The sequence below is a fragment of the Heterocephalus glaber genome, unplaced genomic scaffold (assembly GCF_053883595.1).
Source record: "Heterocephalus glaber isolate CG9 unplaced genomic scaffold, H.glaber_assembly_v1.0 deba00001504, whole genome shotgun sequence".
Taxonomy (NCBI): Eukaryota; Metazoa; Chordata; class Mammalia; order Rodentia; family Bathyergidae; genus Heterocephalus; species Heterocephalus glaber.
The window spans coordinates 8,494,377-8,516,202 of record NW_028258324.1 but is presented as its reverse complement, the minus strand read 5'-3'; the positions used below and the strand labels follow the sequence as shown (position 1 = coordinate 8,516,202).

The 21,826-nt window shown below is 34.9% G+C and overlaps 1 protein-coding gene across 2 annotated transcripts in view; it reads right to left on the bottom strand.

Annotated features, from left to right (window-relative positions):
* Dnajc13 (DnaJ heat shock protein family (Hsp40) member C13) overlaps window positions 1–21,826 on the bottom strand; it is a 147,936-nt gene that overhangs the window by 36,671 nt on the left and 89,439 nt on the right. For both annotated transcript variants that reach the window (XR_015440811.1, XM_087186154.1), the window contains exons 30-37: window positions 13,629–13,783; window positions 13,139–13,184; window positions 11,452–11,606; window positions 10,676–10,877; window positions 9,407–9,522; window positions 8,416–8,494; window positions 6,405–6,540; window positions 163–347 (exon numbers count right to left, since the gene is read on the bottom strand). Coding sequence is in view for 1 of the 2 variants with exons in the window: in XM_087186154.1 (XP_087042280.1) it covers window positions 163–347; window positions 6,405–6,540; window positions 8,416–8,494; window positions 9,407–9,522; window positions 10,676–10,877; window positions 11,452–11,606; window positions 13,139–13,184; window positions 13,629–13,783 (1,074 nt within the window). In the remaining variant the exon portion in view is untranslated. The remainder of the gene's footprint in view (window positions 1–162; window positions 348–6,404; window positions 6,541–8,415; window positions 8,495–9,406; window positions 9,523–10,675; window positions 10,878–11,451; window positions 11,607–13,138; window positions 13,185–13,628; window positions 13,784–21,826) is intronic.

Below are 21,826 nucleotides of genomic sequence, written 5' to 3'. Positions count from 1 at the left end.
TACCTTTAGTTTTATCTAGAATATAGAGCATATTGTGTTATCTACTGGAGTAAGTTAAAGGAAAAACTTCCTCAACTGCATTTGTACTGGGTGCATTAACCAAATGTCACTTAATGTACACCTGAACTAGTGTAAAGGTAAGGCCAGCGGTCATTCTCTTACCTCTATCCCATTCTCCCTCCTGAGCTCCTCAGCATTGAGGGCTGAGCAGTTGACAGTGTGGAAAGCCAGCTCCGCAGCTGCAGGCAACAATGGGGATTCTTTTGAGAAAAGGAGAGCATCTGAAGTTTCCATCGTTATAGTCCTAATCAGCATGGGGTATCCCGCATATTTGTAAGGTTGCAAATCTGAAACAATCAAAGATTAGGGTTAGAAAAACAAAAACAAAAGAAACAGATCATGTCATGGCTTTAAATGAATTTTGAGACTATGTTCAATTATGTTGCCTTAAAAAAATAAAAAATAAAATTTTCAACATCTTGAATGTCTCCTAACTTAAATTTGAAAAAATAAAAAAGAAAGTAAAAAAGAAACTTAAACCTCTTATGAAATGCCTTAGACTTTTCCTTTTTTTTTTTGGTACTGGGGATCAAACTCGGGACCTTGTGCTTGTGAGGCAGGTGGCGGCACTAGTGATGGACCTTTCCTTTTTAGAAAACACGTTTGGTGGATTTCTCTAAAATGTTTCCAATTTTTAAAAAACAGTATTTGCTAGTATATGAACTCTACCTGGTTTTTATTGTTTGAAGAATACCTACTTTCTGTTATCCGTGTCTGTGTGTTTTTCTTTTCTTTTCTTTTCAGTATTGAACCTAGTGACTTTGGCATTGAGCTACACACACCTCTACCCCCTTTATGAGACAGGGTCTAAGTCACTAAGTTGCCCAGGCTGGGCTTAAATTTGTGATCCTCCTGCTGTAGCCTCCCACAGTGTTGGAATCCCAGGTATGTGCCACCATACCTGGCTTCTTTGTAAGTCAGCAAGAAACAGAAAATGTATCAGAAATTGTATTAATGTTCACGATACACATCTTTTTAAAAGAAGAAAAGATTTCAAGAAGGTATTTTATTTAAATGAGTGAATATTTTATACTCATCTTTCTGGATAACAAGTATACTTTTCTTTCTGTTTTACCAGTTAAAGTAAACTTTTGAAAATATTTAATTGGTTATTAGAAATACAAAACAGAAAGTTAATAAACTGTATTTAGCTAATTCCATGTTTTGATAAGTAAATTAAAAGTTAAAAGTGGCAGATGTAGGTGCAAGGTTAGTTTTTATAAAAACAAAAACAGTAATGTATTAGGAATATGAAAATTAATTGGCCATTATTTTATTGTGATTTTTTTTTTTTTGGCCATTATAAGTAGCTCTGTAATCCCATTTGAAATCAGAAAGCCTTTTGCCTTTTGAGGTTTACCAATAATTTATCTTAAATTAAAAATCATTTCTAAGATGGATTAAAAATAAAAGTCTTTCAGAACTGGTCCCAATTTTCCTCCTCTGACACATACACACATACATACATATATACATACATGTGGTAAGAGAAGAATGAATTATAAACCCTATCAATTCAAGAACCACACATCAGAATATGAGTATAAATCCCCTGTGTGAAGAATAGAAGACAGCTTTGATAACAGATAAACTAGAACTGTATGCTGTAACTAATATAGTTATTAGCCACTAAAAAGTAATTAAGGGTTTTGAAAAATACTTCTAAGCTTGTTCTTAGTAGTCACTGTCACAGAATTATAATGTTTTCTATGTGTTCTGTTCAACTCATACAAAAGTGAATCAATCACTGTTCTCCTTAAAGATCAAACTACTAAATTTTCAGGCTACCCTGTGCAACGATACTTAAACGGTGTCTTCAATTACCCAACACTTTCCATGTTTATCTCAGATCTATCTCTCTTCCTTCTGTCTTCCTTTCACTGTCCTCTCTTCCTTCTCCTCTAACATCATCTTTCAGCAAATGAATCTCCCACTTTCTGCTGTATGCCAAGTTCCATTCCCAAGCCAATCGGCATTTACTATATGGATTCCAACTCCCATGTCCTCAACAAAGCATTCAATGTTTTCAACATACTCCTGGTTTTCTGGGCTGCTACTACTAGGACTACCACAATGACCTTGCAAACATGATAGAGAACATTACCCAGAAATCACACTATTTCATCAATGCCAGTGTCCTTCTAACTGTCCCACAGGACTAGACAGTCTTGTGAGCCACAATAGGAAATGGGGTATGTGAGTAATAGCATATGATCATTTGAAAAGTTTCTACTGCTTTTTTAATACCTAAACATCCTTGGTGTTTTCAACTTTCTGAGGCTTTTGGAGTTAGAACAGGAAAACTACTCTTTTTTCGTATCAAAAACATAATTCTAAGAATGTTTTGCAATAGGAGAGGCTTCTGGGCCGTTGTACCACCCCCAACAGCACAGAGGAGGTGAGGCGCTCCCAAGCGCACAAGATGGGGCCTTCTGAGAGGCGGTACCACCCCTGTCAGCACAGAGGAGGTAAGCCGCAAAGGCGCCAGAAGCAACCCCCCACCCCATTGAAATGAGAAGACACATAAACAAGTTTCAAAACCACACTTCCAGATCACCTAAAACAACCCCAAAGGGAAATGAGATGGAACACTGTGATACTCAACCACCTGGACTCTCTGAACTGGAAACAAAAGAGGATCTGGAAAAAATGAAATCAGAAATAATTTCTCAGATAACAGAGATTGTGCCCATAGTGCAAGACATGATTTAAAAATCTAGAGAGGACACAGATAAAAATTTAGAGGAGCTGAGGAACATAATGGAATCCCAACATAGCAAACAAATGGAATCCATAAAACAGATACAAACAGATTTCCAGGAGATTAAGAACTCCATTGAAAGTCTATGCAACAGAATGAACTAATGTGAGGACAGAATTTCAGATATAGAAGATAAGATTGCAATTAGTGACCAGGAAAAGAAAAACTGCTTCAAAATTGTAAGGGAGGTCCAGAGATTTAGCTCAGTGGTTTCACCGCCTGCTATGCAAGCACAAGGACCCGAGTTTGATCCCCAGTACAAAATTGTAAGGGACCACAAGAAATCAATCCAGCGGCTGCTAGATGATGCAAAGAATAAAAAAATAAGACTGATTGGAGTCAATGAAGAAACAGGAGAGAGTGCAGATGACACCAAAACACTGTTCACAGAAGTGATGGCACAAAACTTCTCAAGAAGGGGAAAAGAACTGGACATACAGATAAGTGAGGCATATAGGACTCCAAGTAGCTTTGATACAAAAAAAATCTAAACGTAGGCATAAAATAATTAAGATTCCAGAAACCCAACAGAAGGACAAAATTCTACAAGCAGTTAGAGAAAAGAAACAAATCACATACAAAGGAAAGCCCATCAGAATCACAGCAGACTTCTCAACACAAACCCTCAAGGCAAGAAGAGCTTGGAGTGATGTCTTTTAAGACCTAAAGGACAACAGCCTCCAACCCAGACTGATGTACCCTGCAAAGCTATCTTTCAAAACTGATGCAGAAATAAGATACTTTCATGACAAAGAGCACCTTAGGTTAACTTCATGAATACCAAACCAGCACTCCAAAACCTTTTTGAGAATATCCTAAGAAAAGACAATGAGGATCACAACCCCAGGAAGCCCAGCAGAATGAATCGGTCAGGAGTGACAAGAAATTAAATGTAAAGGGGGAGAATCCAACAAACAGAAAAAGTCATGACAATGATAAGTCAATATGTATCAGTTATAACCATCAATGTTAATGGTCTCAATTCACCAATCAAAAGAAATACAGTGGCAGAATGGGTCAAGAAGCAAGATCCAACAATATGCTGCATAAAAGAAACACATTTAATTCAAAAAGAAACTTATAGTCTGAAAGTTAAAAGGGTGGAAAACAATACTCCATGTGACAGGAACCCAAAAAAAAAGCAGGAGTGGCTATTCTCTTTGCAGATCAAGGAGATTTCACACGAAAATCTGAAACACTCTGGTCCCAAGAATTTCAGATAAGAGATACTCAACTTGTATGTACAAATCTGTTGTGAACATGTATTTTCATTCCTCTCAAGTAAAAACTTAAGAACAGGACTGTTGGTTCTTAACAGTAATACAAGAAATTTCTATATTGTTTTCCAAAATGGTTTCATCATTATACATTCACGTTAGTAGTATTAGAAAGTTCTAACTGGTTCATACCTAAGCTGACATTTGTTCCTGTAAAACTTTTAACTTCATCTCCCTAATGAGTGTATAATTCAATCTTGTTATTGTACTGATTAGTATTTTTCTGATTATAGCGTTGCACACCTTTCCTTGTGCTGCACTGGCTATTTATCATCTTCTGGTGTCTACATTTTAATTGGGTTGTCTATTAATGAGCTGTAAGAGTTCTTTATATATTCTGGTCATAGGTTATATGCATTGTAAATGTGGTCTGTTTAAGGATTACTTTTCATTTTCTTGATGTCATTTAAAGTTCTAAATTTTGATGGAATCTCATTTATCAATTTTTTTCTTTTATACATGTTTTTTGTATCCTAGGAAGTTTTTGCCTACCCTAAATTCATAAACATTTTCCCTTATAATTTCTTCTTAATGTTTTATAGTTTTAGTCTTTCACATTTAGGTTCATAGATCCTTTCAAGCTATTTTTATGCATGGAAATAAAGGGTGGAGGTTAATTTTTTATATACACATACCAGGTGTTCTAGTGCCAATTGCTGAAAACACTATCTTTTCCTCTGCTCCTGAATCGAGTCTATGTTCTATAAAATGTTACTGTTAAATAATCTTTCAAAACTCAGTGGACCATATATGTGTGGTTCTATTTCTAGATTCTGTTTTATTCCAATGATCTATATGTCTTTCCTTACACCAACACTGCCTTGATTACTGTAGCTTTAGAGGAAGTCTTAAAATTAGATACTAAACGTCTTCCAACACTGTTTTTTCTTTCCTTTCTCTTTTTACTTTTCTAAGTCCTTTGTACTCCTACATAACTTTAAAATTTCAATATCCAATTCTCCATTTATAGCAAGTATACACAGACCTGAATTTTTATACATACCTTGTGTTTTCTAATCCTGCTAAATTCAAATACAAGTTCTAGGGGCTCCTAGAGATTTCTTAGTATTTTCTCTGTAGATGATCATTCCATCTACATATAGAGATTTTACTTCTACCTTGCCAATCCTAACCTAATTGTGTCATTTTATTGCCAGACTATTTTGGTTTGGGCCTAGGTTTCAAAGTTTAATGGACAGATGAAGAGTAGGCATATCTGCCCTTGTTCCTCACGTTAAGGAGAAAGCATTGTATCTTTTCCATTCATACAAGGCATTTTTGCTGGAAGTATGGAGTACGTCTTCGATCTGTTGAGAAGGTTCTGTTCTACTTCTAGTCTCCTGATAGCTTTTACCATGAACAGCTATAGAATTTAGTCCAATACTTTTTCTCCAACTAGTGACAGGATCACATGGCTTTTTCCTTTCCTCTGTTAAAATGATGACTTTTGGGGGTGGATCTTCCAATGCTGAACCAACACTGCCATCCCTATAATAAAACCACTTTCTACATACTGCCGGATCTGACTTCTAATAGTTTGTTTTGTTAAACAAATTTCTATGTTCATATTTTTTTCTTCTATTATCTTTATCCAGTTTTTGGATTAGCACAATGTTGATTTTCTAAAATGAGGGGAGAAGTGTTCCTTTTTTCTGCTTTAAATGTTTGATATAATTTATCAGTTAAAATGTATATGAGCCTGTTGTTATCATATTGGCAGGTTTTCAAGGTAGGAATATACTTTCTTTAATAGGTGCCATTCAAACTTTATATTTCCTCCAAAGTCAGTTTTATTACTTTGTCTTCCAAGGTACTTCTTAGAAGTTGTCAAATTTATTTCAAAACAGATTTTTGTAATATGCTTTCTATATCCTTTTAAATTCTGTAAAATCTGTGGTAATGTCTCCTAGATCTTGATATTGTGATTTTTAAAATGTATAATTGATATTGTATAATAGGAAGAAATGATCTAAAGGAGTAGGGGAATTGGGAGGGGTAGGGGAAAGGAAAGAAGGGAAAAGAAATGGAAACAAAGTCTTTGCAAATAGGGAAGGGTGGAGGGGATGAAGGGAGGGAAGGGGAAAAAAATACGAACCAAGATACTCATGTAAAGGTACAAGATCCCAGTGATGAATGTAACTGTATTTTAGATCTAACATGTACCAGCAAACTTAATGGAAAAAAAAACTAAAAAGAATCTTTTGCAATAATAATTCTAAACCTATTAAGATACACTATAGAAACAAGTTTAACATGTTAGGCTTAGCTGGTAAATAAATTAAAGCTTGCATTAACAAATTCTTTACCTTCTTTATGGCGGTTGAAGAGGATGCTCTGTGTTTTCAGAATTAAAATTATATTTTCTGGATCTGGCCCATCCACTATTTTTGTTGATTTGGTACATAAAAATTCATATGCTTTATTTACTTTTTCAAACATATCCTGTATATAAACAAAAATATTTTAATTTTAATTTGTAATTTCTCAAATCACAATACAGTTAGTTTGTAATTTACAAATAATTTCTTTAGTTATTATTTTTTTGCATTAAGGAATTCATTCCAACTGTAATCTAGCTGGTATACTGCTGGTGTAAAACTATTTTTTTCCAAATAGCTATCCAATGATCTCAGTACTGTTTCAAAGTTCTTCAAATAAAAATTTAAAATATATCATGTTGGGAATTTAGCTCAGGGGCACCATGCCTGCCTCACAAGCAAGGTTCTGAGTTCGATCCCTGGTACTGCAAAAAAAAAAAAAAAAAAATTCTTGTCACTGTGTCATATTAAACTCAAAGTCACTGAAGAGTCTGAGGTAACAGAAAAATTATGGTAAGAGCTTATTGTTAATTGAGCACTATGCTAGGGACTGTGCTAAATGCCATTATTATTTTTAAATCCTTAATGCAATAGAAAGCCAAGGAAGAGTTTGGAGTAGAAGTAATGTGGCATAATTTGCTTACTGAAAACAACCCTGGTGCAATGGAGTGAGTGATCAGAGGTATAAAAAGTAAATGGTGGGCTGGGGATTTAGCTAAGTGATTCTGGCGCCTGCCTCGCAAGCAGAAGATCCCGAGTTCGATCCCTGGTACCAAAAAAAAAAAAAAAAAAAAAAAAAGGAAATGGAACAGGGGCTGGTAATTTAGCTCAGTGGCACCACCCCTGCCTCGCAAGTGCAACGTCCAGAGTTTGATCCTTGGTACCAAAAAAAGGAAAACAACAACAAAAAAGTAAATGGAACAAAACTAAACAACTAAAAGAGGGGGGAAAAAAAGGAAAAAAAATTAAAAATGCCATTATCTCATTTCATCATCAAAACAGCCATGTAATGTGAGAACCATTTTTTTTTTGTACCAGGGATCGAACTCAGGTCCTTGCACCTGCACAGCAGGCGATGAAACCACTGAGCTAAATCCCTGGCCCGTGAGAACCATTTTTGTATCCATTTTGTACAATGAGGATACTGCAACTCAGAGACAGTAACCTGCTTAGAAACATAGTTAATTGGTGGCAGCATTAAGTCTCATACCAAGGTCTGACTCCAAAGTCCATGCTCTCACGGCCCTATGTGATCTATACACTGATTTTTGTGTCAGTTTCACACTGGTTTACTATTATAACTTTATGAAGTACTTTAATATGACAGGTTAAGCCTAGCAATTTAACATGCAACTTGAAACTTTCTTCCTCTTGATTTTTCTTTCAGATGAATTTTAATTGCTATGAGGTGCTCAAAACAAAATAAAACAAAACCCCAGCTTTTGATAAAAAATGTTTTATCCATACAAAACTAACATCTTTCTAATGTCACTTCTTCATTTTCAGGCACACTGGGTCTGTTTTCAATTAGTTCTAGTTTTAGTGGTTCTTTTATCATTTCATCTTTTACTAATTCTCATTGGGACAAGGTAGGATCAGGGAATGCTAAAAGCATTCTATTTTTGTTAAGATGATATGAAGCTGGATGTCATTTGAAAAAATGATATAAATACTCAAAGCAATCTGGATCATCTCCAAATCAATTAAGTTTTCTCTTATTACTTTTAATTATTCTTGTGATTGCCCAGTGGAGTTAATTCATATATAAGGACAGAGAATATTCTCATGTTATTAGTCACAAGGGGAGACATCTGCTGAATTGAGGAAGCAGTGTTCCCACAAAAAACATGGGCATCTGCCTAGAAGCTTATTAAACATACACTAAATATATATTATGAGGCAGATTCTGGAACAGAAAGTGGTATCTTTTCTCCTTCTAAATAATAAAAGAGCAAAAGGCAGTCAACCCAACAGCCCTAATTCCAAAGGCAGTACATACCCTCCCATCTGGATTCTTATCAGGGTGGTATTTTTGTGCAAGTCTGAAGTAAGCCTTTCTAATCTTGCTCTCATCATGCCTGTTAAGTAGAAAAATTGTTTTATGAGTACAATAAGATGTATGAAAACATTGTTTTAAAATTCTTATTTATGAGGAATTGTGTGTAATCATATATTAGGTATCAAATTAAACCCCCTAAAACTTAAGATTATTTATGTTATATTTACAAATGAATTATCCACAAATGTTTTCTATGCAAGGTTATCATTCCTTTTAAATTACAAAACTATATTTGGGATTTAAAGAACTAAGAAATATTTTTAAAAACTAATTTGCCAAAATGTCCAAAATACCAATTCAAATTCTCCAATTCTAAGTTACTATACCAGTGTTCCAAAAAAATGTACCAAAAAGTTTTAGTCTGTATTTGAGAAAATTCCTTTTAAACCATTTTTCTCTAATATAACTAGTCTATTCTAAAACTTCACTGATAGATTACTACAGTAAATATGGATTCTTTCCAAACATATTTAGTATTCTAGACATACTCTTCTTCATGCATAACACAAGTTCCAAGAGCAAGGAGAGAAACGATTAATAGAGTAACATGTGACATAACAGTACCAGGCACTCTGCATACAATGCGTCAATAATAAAGAACAGGGCCGGGGATTTAGCTCAGTGGTTTCGCCACCTGCTGTGCAAGTGGAAGGATCTGAGTTTGATCCCTGGCACCAAAAAAAAAAAAAAAAAAAAAAAAAATAATAAAGAACAATTCTACCAGCAAGAATAGAAGAATGCAATTTGGTTAATAAATCTGCAATACATAAAAGGCATATAAATATAATCTTACATGTTATTCCTACAGACATGTGAATCAAAGAATAGGCGAAAACATTAAAAACAGTTGGTTTAAATATAATTTGTTGTTTGATATTAATATTTTAAGGCAAGGGAGACATTTGCTATTCTAACCCTGAAAGTAACTCACGGTCCTTGTCCTTGAGGCAGACTAAGCACTTCATAAGCATCATCTATTGACATGGTAGGTGGCTTCTTTTCTACTTCTTTCTTCCAGGCATCAAGAGTATCTTTAAGAAGCTTAACCTTAAAGAAAGAGAATTAAAATTTATAGTTAATAAGGTAAACTATTTCAGAATATAATTTTCAAGTTATAAAATACTTGTGCTGTATTTATTTATTTATTACCAAAAAAAAGAAAGCAAGCAGGATACCATGGTATACTTCGCAAAACAATTTAACAATAACTGATAGGCTGGCACTCAAATAATGTAATGGATAGCAAACTCAATGAAGCTGAGCAGTGAATGAGAAGACATCTATTATTTATTTCATGCCTACATGCCACGGAGCTCATTACTTTACAGACTAGCAAATTTAATTCTCATGTAAAATTTCAAGTACACACCAAGATTGAGATAGCTACATGTTTCCCAATCAATAAATGGGGTGCTGGATTGAAACCTAGATCTGATTAAAACACCGTATGTTTTCTACTGTATCTCACGTTAATCCTGAGAAAGTACCAAAGGCTACTTGTTGTAATTTGGTCACAGTATTGTAAACAGGCAGTGACTTATGGTTCACTGACACTGTAAAATCTTTTGGTAATGATAATGATATAACCTCTGCTACAGGAACAGAACAACATGGGCACCTAGGCCTACTTTATTCCAGGCTCCTATATGTATCCATAGGCTCAGACAAGAGGGGTTCCAAGGATACCCTGGACAAGCAGACAGCAAATAGTGTTATACACACAAGCACTTAATGCCTTTCATATGTGCTAGGAATACTCACAACCAGAGCCGGTTGCCTCTATTACTATTACAGCACTTTAGAGATGAGAACTGAGGCTTGGAGAACTCAGACAACGCAGTGAATGTTAAACAGTTATTAACGGCCAACCAGAAGCTCTATCTCTGACTGCCTCCTTCTAATAATGTCCATCAGCTTAACCAATCTGCTATAAAAACAAGCCTGTTACAATACAGAACTGTTATATGTATGAAATTAAATGTTTCAGCTCTGGCACAAAATATCAAGATTGTAAACTTCTCAATACTCCCTCAAAAAATTCTCAGAGATTTACCCAAATATATTACATTTCACTCACAGTTATACTGTGCTTATGTAGAGAGAATACTTATGGAAGCACCATTCTTTTTATCACTGGAGGAAAACAGAGCCCTAGAGGCTGTTTTTATAATTTAAGAAGGCACAAAGTAGATTAACTTACCGGGTCTTTAATTGGCCAATCTGGAAACCGAAGTGTATCACAAAGTTGTTTGAGGTAATAAATATTACAAAATAGTTCATTTTCTAACTGTGGATAGTTAATAACTGGGATGGGACAATATTGATAAAGTGCTCTTGTATTACTCTGAAGACGAGGTGTGAAATCAGCAAGATGAGCAGCAATCTTCTCTATCATGAGGCGCCTACAAGTATAGAAACCATTCAAGCATTCCGTAGGAACTATTTTACTTTAAAGAGAAGGTTAAAGTAGGTAATCATGCAAGATAACTACATAGATCTTCTTTAGGATAACTCAATTATTGGCTTCAGATGAGAGCTTCAAAGCATGCTACCCGAGGTAATATCTTACTGTGTAAAAATACTGAAAGGAAATAAACTTATTTATATTTGTAAAGAAGATCTGAGAAAAAAAATGACTGACATGTTCAGTCCTTTCTATGGAAAAAAAAAAAATCATCCATTAAAGGTCAACTGACAGCCAGGGAACTCAAGCTTGCTATTACTCCGAAAAAGCTCACTGCGTGGTAAAAAGTGGTACTAGGCCTATGCTTATAAAAAGCTCTATTAAGGCAATTTTGTCAAATCATGTCGAATAGAAAAAAGCTCAAGGCTTTCTCAAAGCCCATCACTTGATTTAGAAACAACTACTGTCACTTTAGATTATGATACTAATGAAAACATTTCTATTCAACAGAAGCCAAACCAGATGGCAAGCACAAAGATTCTAGTATAAAATACATTTAACTGGTCATTTACCTCATTTCACTGCTCCAGATTGCTTCTGGAGTATCAAATTCTCCTAGAAAAATCTCAGAAAACTTCTCAGGGTCATAATTTTCTAAGTAACAAACCATTGCTTCAGGTAAGATGTGCCCAAGTATACTTCTCTGAAAAATATCTTGTCCTTTTGTCTTTAAAAAAAAAAAAATTTAATCAGAAACACTAAAATTATCTTTCACTTTTCTGATAAAAGAATTACGATTAGAGAATATTTTACAAAAGGAGCACAAATAGAACAAACTGCTTCTATGCTTTAGGAAGTTAGATGGAAACACAGTAAAACGTAAACTTCAAAGATGTCAGGTACAAACTGGCCTGAACTCCAAGGCAGAAACAAAAGTCTCTAGCTTTGAAGCAGTGTTAACCTTCTTACATGTTAGGTGCTGTTGCCAAAGCTATTTGGGACAACTAGCCTTTAACCATTTGCAACCACAATGAACAACAGAATGTTGTCCTGTGAAGATTTATATCAGTTTTGTTATATTATATTATTGGCTACAGTTCCAACCTTCATCTGCTTCTCTTTTCAAAAACAAGTCCAGAAGATCTAAAGACCTTAAATGTTCTCATGAATTATGATTAGGATTTAGATGGTGAATTTCTGCTCAGAGTAATTATAATTAACTATAGTGATTCATCCATATCCTTTGGACAAATGCGTCAGGCTAATGATCATAATTTAGGATAGTCAATTTTTAAACTCATTTCTTTACCTAATGGGAATAAAATACAAATGACTGTAAATGCTTATTTTCTTCTAGGCAAACTTAAGATGTGTTAACTTCTCTAAGATAAGAAAGAGACAGGAAAAAACACACCTAAACTACATTAAGGTAATATGATTGGAGACAACATTTTAAAACTTTTTTATATTTTCATTTTCTACATGTATAAATCTGTGGAAATTATGCCATTGTGGGCACCACTATTAGACAAAATGATTACTTTTAAGGGCTCTGATAGCTTCTCTACACAACTTACAGTTTGGCCTAGTTTCTATTCTCAAAGCAGTACATATAAGTACATATAACAGTCCTTGATTAGTTTCCTAAACTGTGATCTGGTTTTGGTTTATTTTCTGCTTTTGATAAAATCCAAAAGAAAAAAAATCAATACTCCATGAAAAGCCTAACAAATATTGAAATACCCTTCAGTTATGTTTTAACAAAAATCTCTTTTCAACATGTAATGTTTTAAGCTGTGAAGCTACCTGAATAGAGTCTTGTCTGTTTTCAGATGCTTAGTTTTCTTCCTCAGTAAAATAACAAGAATACGAGAGCATGTAAAAAACTGAGTAAGTTCAAAAAAGAAACCTTTTTCCACCTTGGGATCTGCACATAAATGCTGAAGTGTTACTGAATGTTAGCCAACTACACAAGACTAAGGTACATTAATAAAACATTTGTAAAAATCACTAATTTAAATCTCATTCAAAGACATATTCACTGAGGTTATCAGGGCATAATTCATAATTGGACATTTATTTTCAATTTAAAAATACAGGTTAAGCTTCCTATATGTAAAGTACTACAAAGAATGTTAAACAAACAAACAACACCTGCCCTCTCAAGCCCTATAACCTAAGTCAATACATACAGCTCAAGGAACTGTACAGTGCCAAAACAGCTGAGTGTCAAATATTCAGAGGATTAATCTGGCTTACCTCCTCTGACTTAAAAGCCTGTTTGGTATGTGTGTATTTCAAAAACCTAGAAAGAAAAATAAATTACCTGTCAGATACAGGAACTGATCTGGGTTTAGTGACCTAAGTTTTTAAAGACTAAATAAAAAAGGCAACTCATAAATCATTCTTCGATTAATTTTTGACTAAGACAATAACTTAAGTGTTCTAGAAAGATTTAAAAAATATGTAATAAGCTATGTAACAATATGAAAAATTACACAATTTTTAAAAAACAATGTAAAACTGCATGTTAATAGTTAGATGATAAAATTTTTAAGATGTGGTAGAATCTTATAATTTTGAGTAATTTTCTCCCCACTCTTCTGTCCAATATTTCAGATATGTATTTAAATAGTTTTTTAAATGAAAACTTAAAATCAATGATATATTCACAAAAATTCAATTTAATAAATCTGCCCATGTGTAATTCAAATAAATATTTTAGATTGATTGTCCTTAAAGTTATTACCGAGCAACAGGAAGCACATTGGAACCTGTGTACATCATGATAAAGAAAAACGCTCCACTCAGATACAGACGAGGTAACTGCGGGTTATCTTGCATGATATGATATAACAAAATAGCAACTTTCTCAACAAGGATAGGGTCAAAGGTCAGCAGGAGCTATAAAAGGGAGTAAAATGTTGTGGTTATTAAAAGTTTGCAAAATCATTCATTTTAGGTTTACATATTTTATATGCTGAGATTACCTCTTTAAATAAATTACAAAAATCTGTGGGATTCTGTATGTTTATCAATTCAAGAGATCTGAAAAATGATTCATTCTATAATATTTAATAGAGACAAAATATAAATTGAGAATTTGTAAAAACATACTTAGAAAAAGTCAAAATATACTTGATGCTAGTTTTGTCAAGATGTTGCAGGTAAAACTACTACTTGAAAATCTTCCTAAATGGGCTTTTCTATTACCAACAAAACAAAAACCCAGCCACCTACTGAATTAATTTCAGTACATCTGTGTTGACATGAGAAATGACCTGAACACAAAAAGCGAAGTGAAAATCAAGTATCAGTGGAATGGCATTAAAAAGTAGATCTACACATGCAACTTAAAGGCAAGAGGTAACATCAAGAATCAACAAATACAATTACATCAAATTTAAAAGATTCTTCAGAGCAAAGGAAACAACCAACAGAGTGAAGAGACAATCTACAGAATGGGAAAAAAATTTTGCCAGGTATACCTCAAAGGTCTAATATCTAGAATATATAAGAAATCAAAAAAATGAGACCTCCTCCAAAATAAAATACCCAATCAAAAAATGGGAAACTGAAATGAACAGATACTTCTTAGAAGAAGCAATACAAATAGTTAATACATACATGAAAAAGTGTTTAACTTCTCTGGCCAATAGAAAAATGCAAAATAAAACAACACTGAGCAGTGGTTCTGCCACCTGCTTTGTAAGCGCAAGGTCCCAAGTTCGATCCCCAGTACCATAAACAAAAACAAACAAACAAACAAAAACACTGAGATTCCATCTTACTCAGAAAGAATAGCTATTATTAAGAAATCAGCCAGGGATTTAGCTCAGTGTTCACCGCCTGCTGCACAAGCGCAAGGACCCGAGTTCAATCCCTGGTACCAAAAAAAAAAAACAAGAAAGAAATCAAATAAATGCTGGTGAGACTGTGGGGAAAAAAGGAACCCTTCTATATCATTGGTGGGAATGTAAAGGAGAACAACCACTATGAAAATTAGTACGGAGATTCCTCAAAAAACCAACAACAGGCATTTAATTCAACCCATCTGTTATCCTCATAGTTATCTTTCCAAAAGTTAAAGACATCATATTATAGTGATATATGCATATCTACATTTATAGCAGCACAACTCATAATAGCTAAATCTTGGAAGCACCCTACATGTCCACCAAGAGATGAATGGATAAAGAAAATACGATATTTATACACAATGGAGTACTACTCTGCTATAAAGTATAAATTTCAATCAGTTATAGGAAAATGCATGCACCTTGAGATCAGAATGTCTGAAGTGAAATAAATCAGCCACACATGCTTATTCTCAAATTAGAAGGGGACCAAGAGATGGAGGGAGGGGAGAGAGAAGGGACAGGAAGGAGACAGGAAGAATTAATACTCCCAACAACAAATGGAACCATTATGTACTGCAAACATGTACTAATTAAAAAATTTTTTTAAAGGTCAAGAGACTCAACTAGTACCAGAAGCACCAGTCAGTATGTTTTACTATCACTACCAAAATGTGTGGCCTCTAGAAATATGAGACTGAAATACTGAAGGGAAAATTGTCACGGATCTGGGCCAATAATCACATAGAACTGCTATGAAAGAACACTGGACAAATGTATGAAGTTTTATGTATCAAATTTAGTAAGTGTGGTATTTCAATTTTCTTTAAACATTTATTTCCAAAGAATCCCTAATGTTTGGTCAAATGCTATCAGTAAAATTAATGGCAATACTACTACTAATAATGATAATGAAAACATCTAAGGACTTGCTCATAATTAGAGGGTCAAAGTTCTGGACTCATGTAAGTATGAAGAACTATATAGCTTTTTTTTTTTTTAGAACTATATAGCTTTTGAAGAAGTTAAGCTGTCACTATTTGCTGACGATATGATACTTCTCATAGAAGACCCAAAAATCTCCACCAAAAGACTTCCAGACTTAATTCACAGATTCTGCAGAGTAGCTGGATACAAGGTCAACACTCAAGAAACAATAGCCTTCTTGTATACAAATAACAGACTCTCTGAGAGAGGAATTTGGGGAACAATTCCTTTTACAACAGCATCCAAATGAAGTATCTAGGAATCAATCTAACAAAGGAAGCAAAAGACCTCTACACTGAAAACTACAGCACTCTGAGAAAAGAGATCTAAGAGGATATAAGAAAATGGAAAGACATCCTTTGTTCCTGGGTAGGAAGAACCAATATAGTGAAAATGGCCATACTTCCAAAACTACTATATAGATTTAATGCAATGCCAATTGAAATTCTAACAATATACTTCACAGGGCTAGAGAAAACAATCCAAAAATTCATTTGGAACCAGAAGAGACGTAGAATAGCAAAAGCAATTCTAGGCAACAGAGACATGAGGGAGTATCACAATCCCCAACTTGAAACTATACTACAAAGTTACTGTGATAAAAACAGTATGGTATTGGCAAAGAAACAGACCCGAGGATCAATGGAATAGGTGAGAAGAAGCAGAAACAACTCCAGACATACTCAGCCACCTCATCTTTGACAAAGGAGCCAACCACCTTCATTGGAGGAAAGATAGCCTATTTAATAAATGGTGTTAGAAAAACTGGATTTCAACCTGCCAAAGATAAAAACTAGACACCTATCTTTCACCATGCACTAAACAAAGATCAAAGTGGATTAAAGACATAAATATTAAAGACAGAAACACTAAGTTTGCTGGAAGATAAGTTGGGTAGAACTCTTTTTGTTTTGGTTTTTTTTTGGTACGGGGAATCGAACTCGGGACCTTGCACTTGTGAGGCAGGCACTGGAAGCACTGAACTAAATCCCTGGTCCAGTTAGGTAGAACTCTTGAAGACACTGGCATAGGAAGAGACTTTACGAACAAAACTTCAGTACATGGGAACTAGCACAAAGAATCAACAACTGGGATCTCATCTTATTAAAAAGCTTCTGCACTGCAAGAGAAACCACCAACACAGCTAAGAGACAACCTACAATGTGGGAAAAAATTTTTAGCAGCTGTACCTCAGACAAAGGACTACTGTCTAGAACATATGAACAGAAAAAAATCAGGGCCCCCAAATTCAAAGACCCAATTCAAAAATGGGCATCTGAAATGAACAGACATTTCTCAAAGAAGTAAAAGCAGCAAATAAATATATGAAAAAATGTTCAGCATCACTCGTCATTCAAGAGATGCAGATGAAAACACTGAAGAGGAGGTGAGACAATCCCGGCACCCAGGAGAAGGCTCACGGGCTGCCATTCCACTGCTCTCAGGGCAGAGGAGGTAAGCCGCAGGGTGCCAGCAACACCCCCCCTACCCCCGGCCATGGAAATGACAAGACACATAAACAAGCCTCAAAAACAGACTTCCGTGTCACCTACAGCAACCCCAAAGGGAAACGACATGGAACACTGTGATACTCAACCACCTGGACTCTCTGAACTGGAAACAAAAGAGGATCTGGAAAAAATGAAATTAGAAATAATTTCTCACATAATGGCAGAGATTGTGCCCATAGTGCAAGAAATGATTAATAAATCTATAGAGGACACAGATAAAAAAATAGAGGAGCTGAGGAACATGATGGAATCCCAACATAGGAAACAAATGGAATCCATAAAACAGATACAAACAGATTTCTAAGAGATTAAAAACTCAACTGAAAGTCTAGGTGGCAGAATGAACCAATGTGAGGACAGAATTTCAGATACAGAAGATAAGATTGCAATTAGTGAGGAGGAAAAGAAAAATTGCTTTAAAATTGTAAGGGAACACGAGAAATCCATCCAGCAGCTACTAGATGATGCAAAGAAGAATAACATAAGACTGATTGGAGTCAATGAAGAAAGAGGAGCGAATGCAGATAACATAAAAAAACTGTTCACAGAAGTGATGGCAGAAAACTTCCCAAGAAAGGGAAAAGAACTTGACATACAGATAAGTGAGGGATATAGGACTCCAACTAGCCTTGATCAAAAAAAATCTACACACAGGCATATAATAGGATTCCAGAAACCCAACAGAAGAACAAACTTCTACAAGCAGTGAGAGAAAAGAAACAAATCACATACAAAGGAAAGCCCATCAGAATCAAAGCAGACTTCTCAATGCAAACCCTCAAGGCAAGAAGAGCTTGGAGTGATATATTTCAAGCCCTAAAGGAAAACAGCCTTCAACTCAGATTGATGTACCCTGCAAAATTATCTTTCAAAATTGATGGAGGAATAAGATATACTTTCATGACAAAGAGCACCTTAGGAACTTCATGAATACCAAACCAGCACTCCAAAAAATTCTAGACAATATCCTAGGAAAAGACTATGAGGATCACAACCCCAGGAAGGCCAGCAGAATGAATTCGTTGGGTGTGACAAATTAAATGCAAAGGGGGAGAATCCAACAAAAAGAAAAAGACATGACAAGGCTTTGAAAACTTTTAACTTCATCTCCCTAATGAGTGTATAATTCAATCTTGTTATTGTACTGATTAGTATTTTTCTGATTCTAGAGTTGCACACCTTTCTTTGTGCTGCACTGGCTATTTATCATCTTCTTGTGTCTACTTTTTAATTGGGTTGTCTATTAATGAGCTGTAAGAGTTATTTATATATTCTGGACATAGGTTATATGCATTGTAAATGTGGTCTGTTTAAGGACTACTTTTCATTTTCTTAATGATGTCATTTAAAGTTCTAAATTTTTTTTTTTTTTTGGTACCGAGGATCAAACTTGGGTCCTTGCACTTGCATAGCAGGCAGCGAAACCACTGAGCTAAATACCCGCCCCTAAAGTTCTAAATTTTGATGGAATTTCATTTATCAATTTTTTTCTTTTATACATGTTTTTTGTATCCTAGGAAGTTTTTGCCTACCCTAAATTCATAAACATTTTCCCTTATAATTTCTTCTTAATGTTTTATAGTTTTAGTCTTTCACATTTAGGTTCATAGATCCTTTCAAGCTATTTTTATGCATGGAAATAAAGGGTGGAGGTTAATTTTTTATATATACATACCAGGTGTTCTAGTGCCAATTGCTGAAAACACTATCTTTTCCTCTGCTCCTGAATTGAGTCTATGTTCTATAAAATGTTACTGTTAAATAATCTTTCAAAACTCAGTGGACCATATATGTGTGGTTCTATTTCTAGATTCTGTTTTATTCCAATGATCTATATGTCTTTCCTTACACCAACACTGCCTTGATTACTGTAGCTTTAGAGGAAGTCTTAAAATTAGATACTAAACGTCTTCCAACACTGTTTTTTCTTTCCTTTCTCTTTTTACTTTTCTAAGTCCTTTGTACTCCTACATAACTTTAAAATTTCAATATCCAATTCTCCATTTATAGCAAGTATACACAGACCTGAATTTTTATACATACCTTGTGTTTTCTAATCCTGCTAAATTCAAATACAAGTTCTAGGGGCTCCTAGAGATTTCTTAGTATTTTCTCTGTAGATGATCATTCCATCTACATATAGAGATTTTACTTCTACTTTGCCAATCCTAACCTAATTGTGTCATTTTATTGCCAGACTATTTTGGTTGGGCCTAGGTTTCAAAGTTTAATGGACAGATGAAGAGTAGGCATATCTGCCCTTGTTCCCCACCTTAGGGAGAAAGCATTGTATCTTCTCCATTCATATAAGGTGTTCTCGCTGGAAGTATTGAGTACATGTCTTTAATCTGTTGAGAAGGTTCTGTTCTACTTCTAGTCTCCTGATAGCTTTTACCATGAACAGCTGTAGAATTTAGTCCAATACTTTTTCTCCAACTAGTGACAGGATCATATGGCTTTTTCCTTTCCTCTGTTAAAATGATGACTTTTGGGGGTGGATCTTCCAATGCTGAACCAACACTGCCATCCCTATAATAAAACCACTTTCTACATACTCCCAGGTCTGTCCTCTAAATAGTTTGTTTTGTTAAACAAATTTCTATCTATGTTCATACTTTTTTCTTCTATTATCTTTATCCAGTTTTTGGATTAGCACAATGTTGGTTTCCTAAAATGAGGGGAGAAGTGTTCCTTCTTTTTTCTACTTTAACTGTTTGATATAATTTATCAGTTAAATGTTTATGAGCCTGCTGTTGTCATATAGTAGGTAGCTTTTCAAGCTAGGAATATACTTTCTTTAAATAGCTGCTATTCAAATTTTGTATTTCCTCCAGAGTTAGTTTCATTAATTTGTCTTCCAAGGTACTTCTTAGAAGTTGTCAAATTTATTTCAAGAAAGATCTTTGTAATATGCTTTCTATATCCTTTTAAATTCTGTAAAATCTGTGGTAATGTCTCCTAGATCTTGATATTGTGATTTTTAAAATGTATAATTGATATTGTGTAATGGGAAGAAAAGGTCTAAAGGAGTAGGGGAATTGGGAGGGGTAGGGAAAAGAAATGGAAACAAAGTCTTTGCAAATAGGGAAGGGTGGAGGGGGTAAAGGGAGGGCAGGGGAAGGGGAAAAAAATAAGAACCAAGATACATCATGTAAAGGTACAAGATCCCAATGATGAATGTAACTGTATTTTATACCTAAAATGTACCAAAATAAACAGTGGGGGAAAAACAAAAAAAAACAAAACAAAAAAACCAGATTCCAACCTCACCCCAGAAAGAATGGCTGCTATCAAGAAATCAACCAACAACAAATGCTGGCGGGGGTGTGGGGAGAAAGAAACCCTTATCTCCATTGTTGGTGGGGGTGCAGACTGGTGCAACCACTGTGGAAATCAGTATGGAGATACTTCAAAGAGCTAGGGATGGAGGTCCCATTTGACCCAGCTATTCCCCTGCTGGGTATCTTCCAAAAAGAATTAAAAGAATCAGGGCCGGTGATTTATCTCAGTGGTTCCCTCGCCTGCCTTGCACCCGTAAGGATCCAAGTTCAATCTCTGGTACCAAAAAACAACCAAAAACAACCCCTACAAAATTAAAAGAATCATATCACAGTGATATATGTGTACCCATGTTTATAGCGGCACAGTTCGTAATAGCTAAAGCTTGGAAACATTTCAATTGCCCATCAACTGGAAAGTGGATAAAGTAGGTGTGGTTTTTTTCATAAAATGTAGTACTCAGCCATAAAGAATGAGAAGCTAGAGACATTTATTGCTAAATGGATGCATATTGAGGCCATACTCTTCAGTGAAATAAATAGGACACATATGTGTAAATACCGAATAGTTTCTCTATTTTGAGAAACGGAAAGTGTAAATAAAGATTAAAACGAATAATTGATAATTTGAAATAGGAAGAAAAGGTCTGAAGGGGTAGGGGAAGTGGGAAGGGAAAGGGAAAGGAAAAATGAGAAAAGAAAAAAATGGAAACAAAGTTTATGTAAACAGGGAAGAGTGGAGGGGGTGAAGGGCGCACAGGTAATGGGGAAAAGATAAGACCCTAGATACATCAAGTACAGGTAGAAGCACCCAATGATAAATGTAAATGTATTGTATACCTAAAATGTACCAATAAAAGAATTTAAGCAAAAAAAAAAAAAAAGAACTATATACCTATATACCTTTTAAGTAACTTAAACTTCTCCATGCTTTGGTGTCTTATCTGTTCAATAAGGTATTTAAATTAAGTGGTTCGTACTTTGATATATTTTACAAAGGAAAAACTGAGAAACAGTCACATAAGATTTTCCCCAGTGTTAAGGGCAACTATAGCTCAAGATCTGATATTATGAACTGGGTGTGATAGTGCACACCTGTAATCCCAGTACTCAGAAGGCTGAGGCAGGAGAGTTCCAGGCCCGCCTGGGCTACACAGTGAATTCAGGATCAGCCTGGACTACACAGTGAGGCCCTGTCTCAAATAGAAAAATAAAAAAGAAAACTGATATTATGGAGATCAATGAGGCAAAAAAAAGCATGTCAAGTTGTCACTATAACAGAAAACCTAGGACATTCACTCTATCTTAGACCAC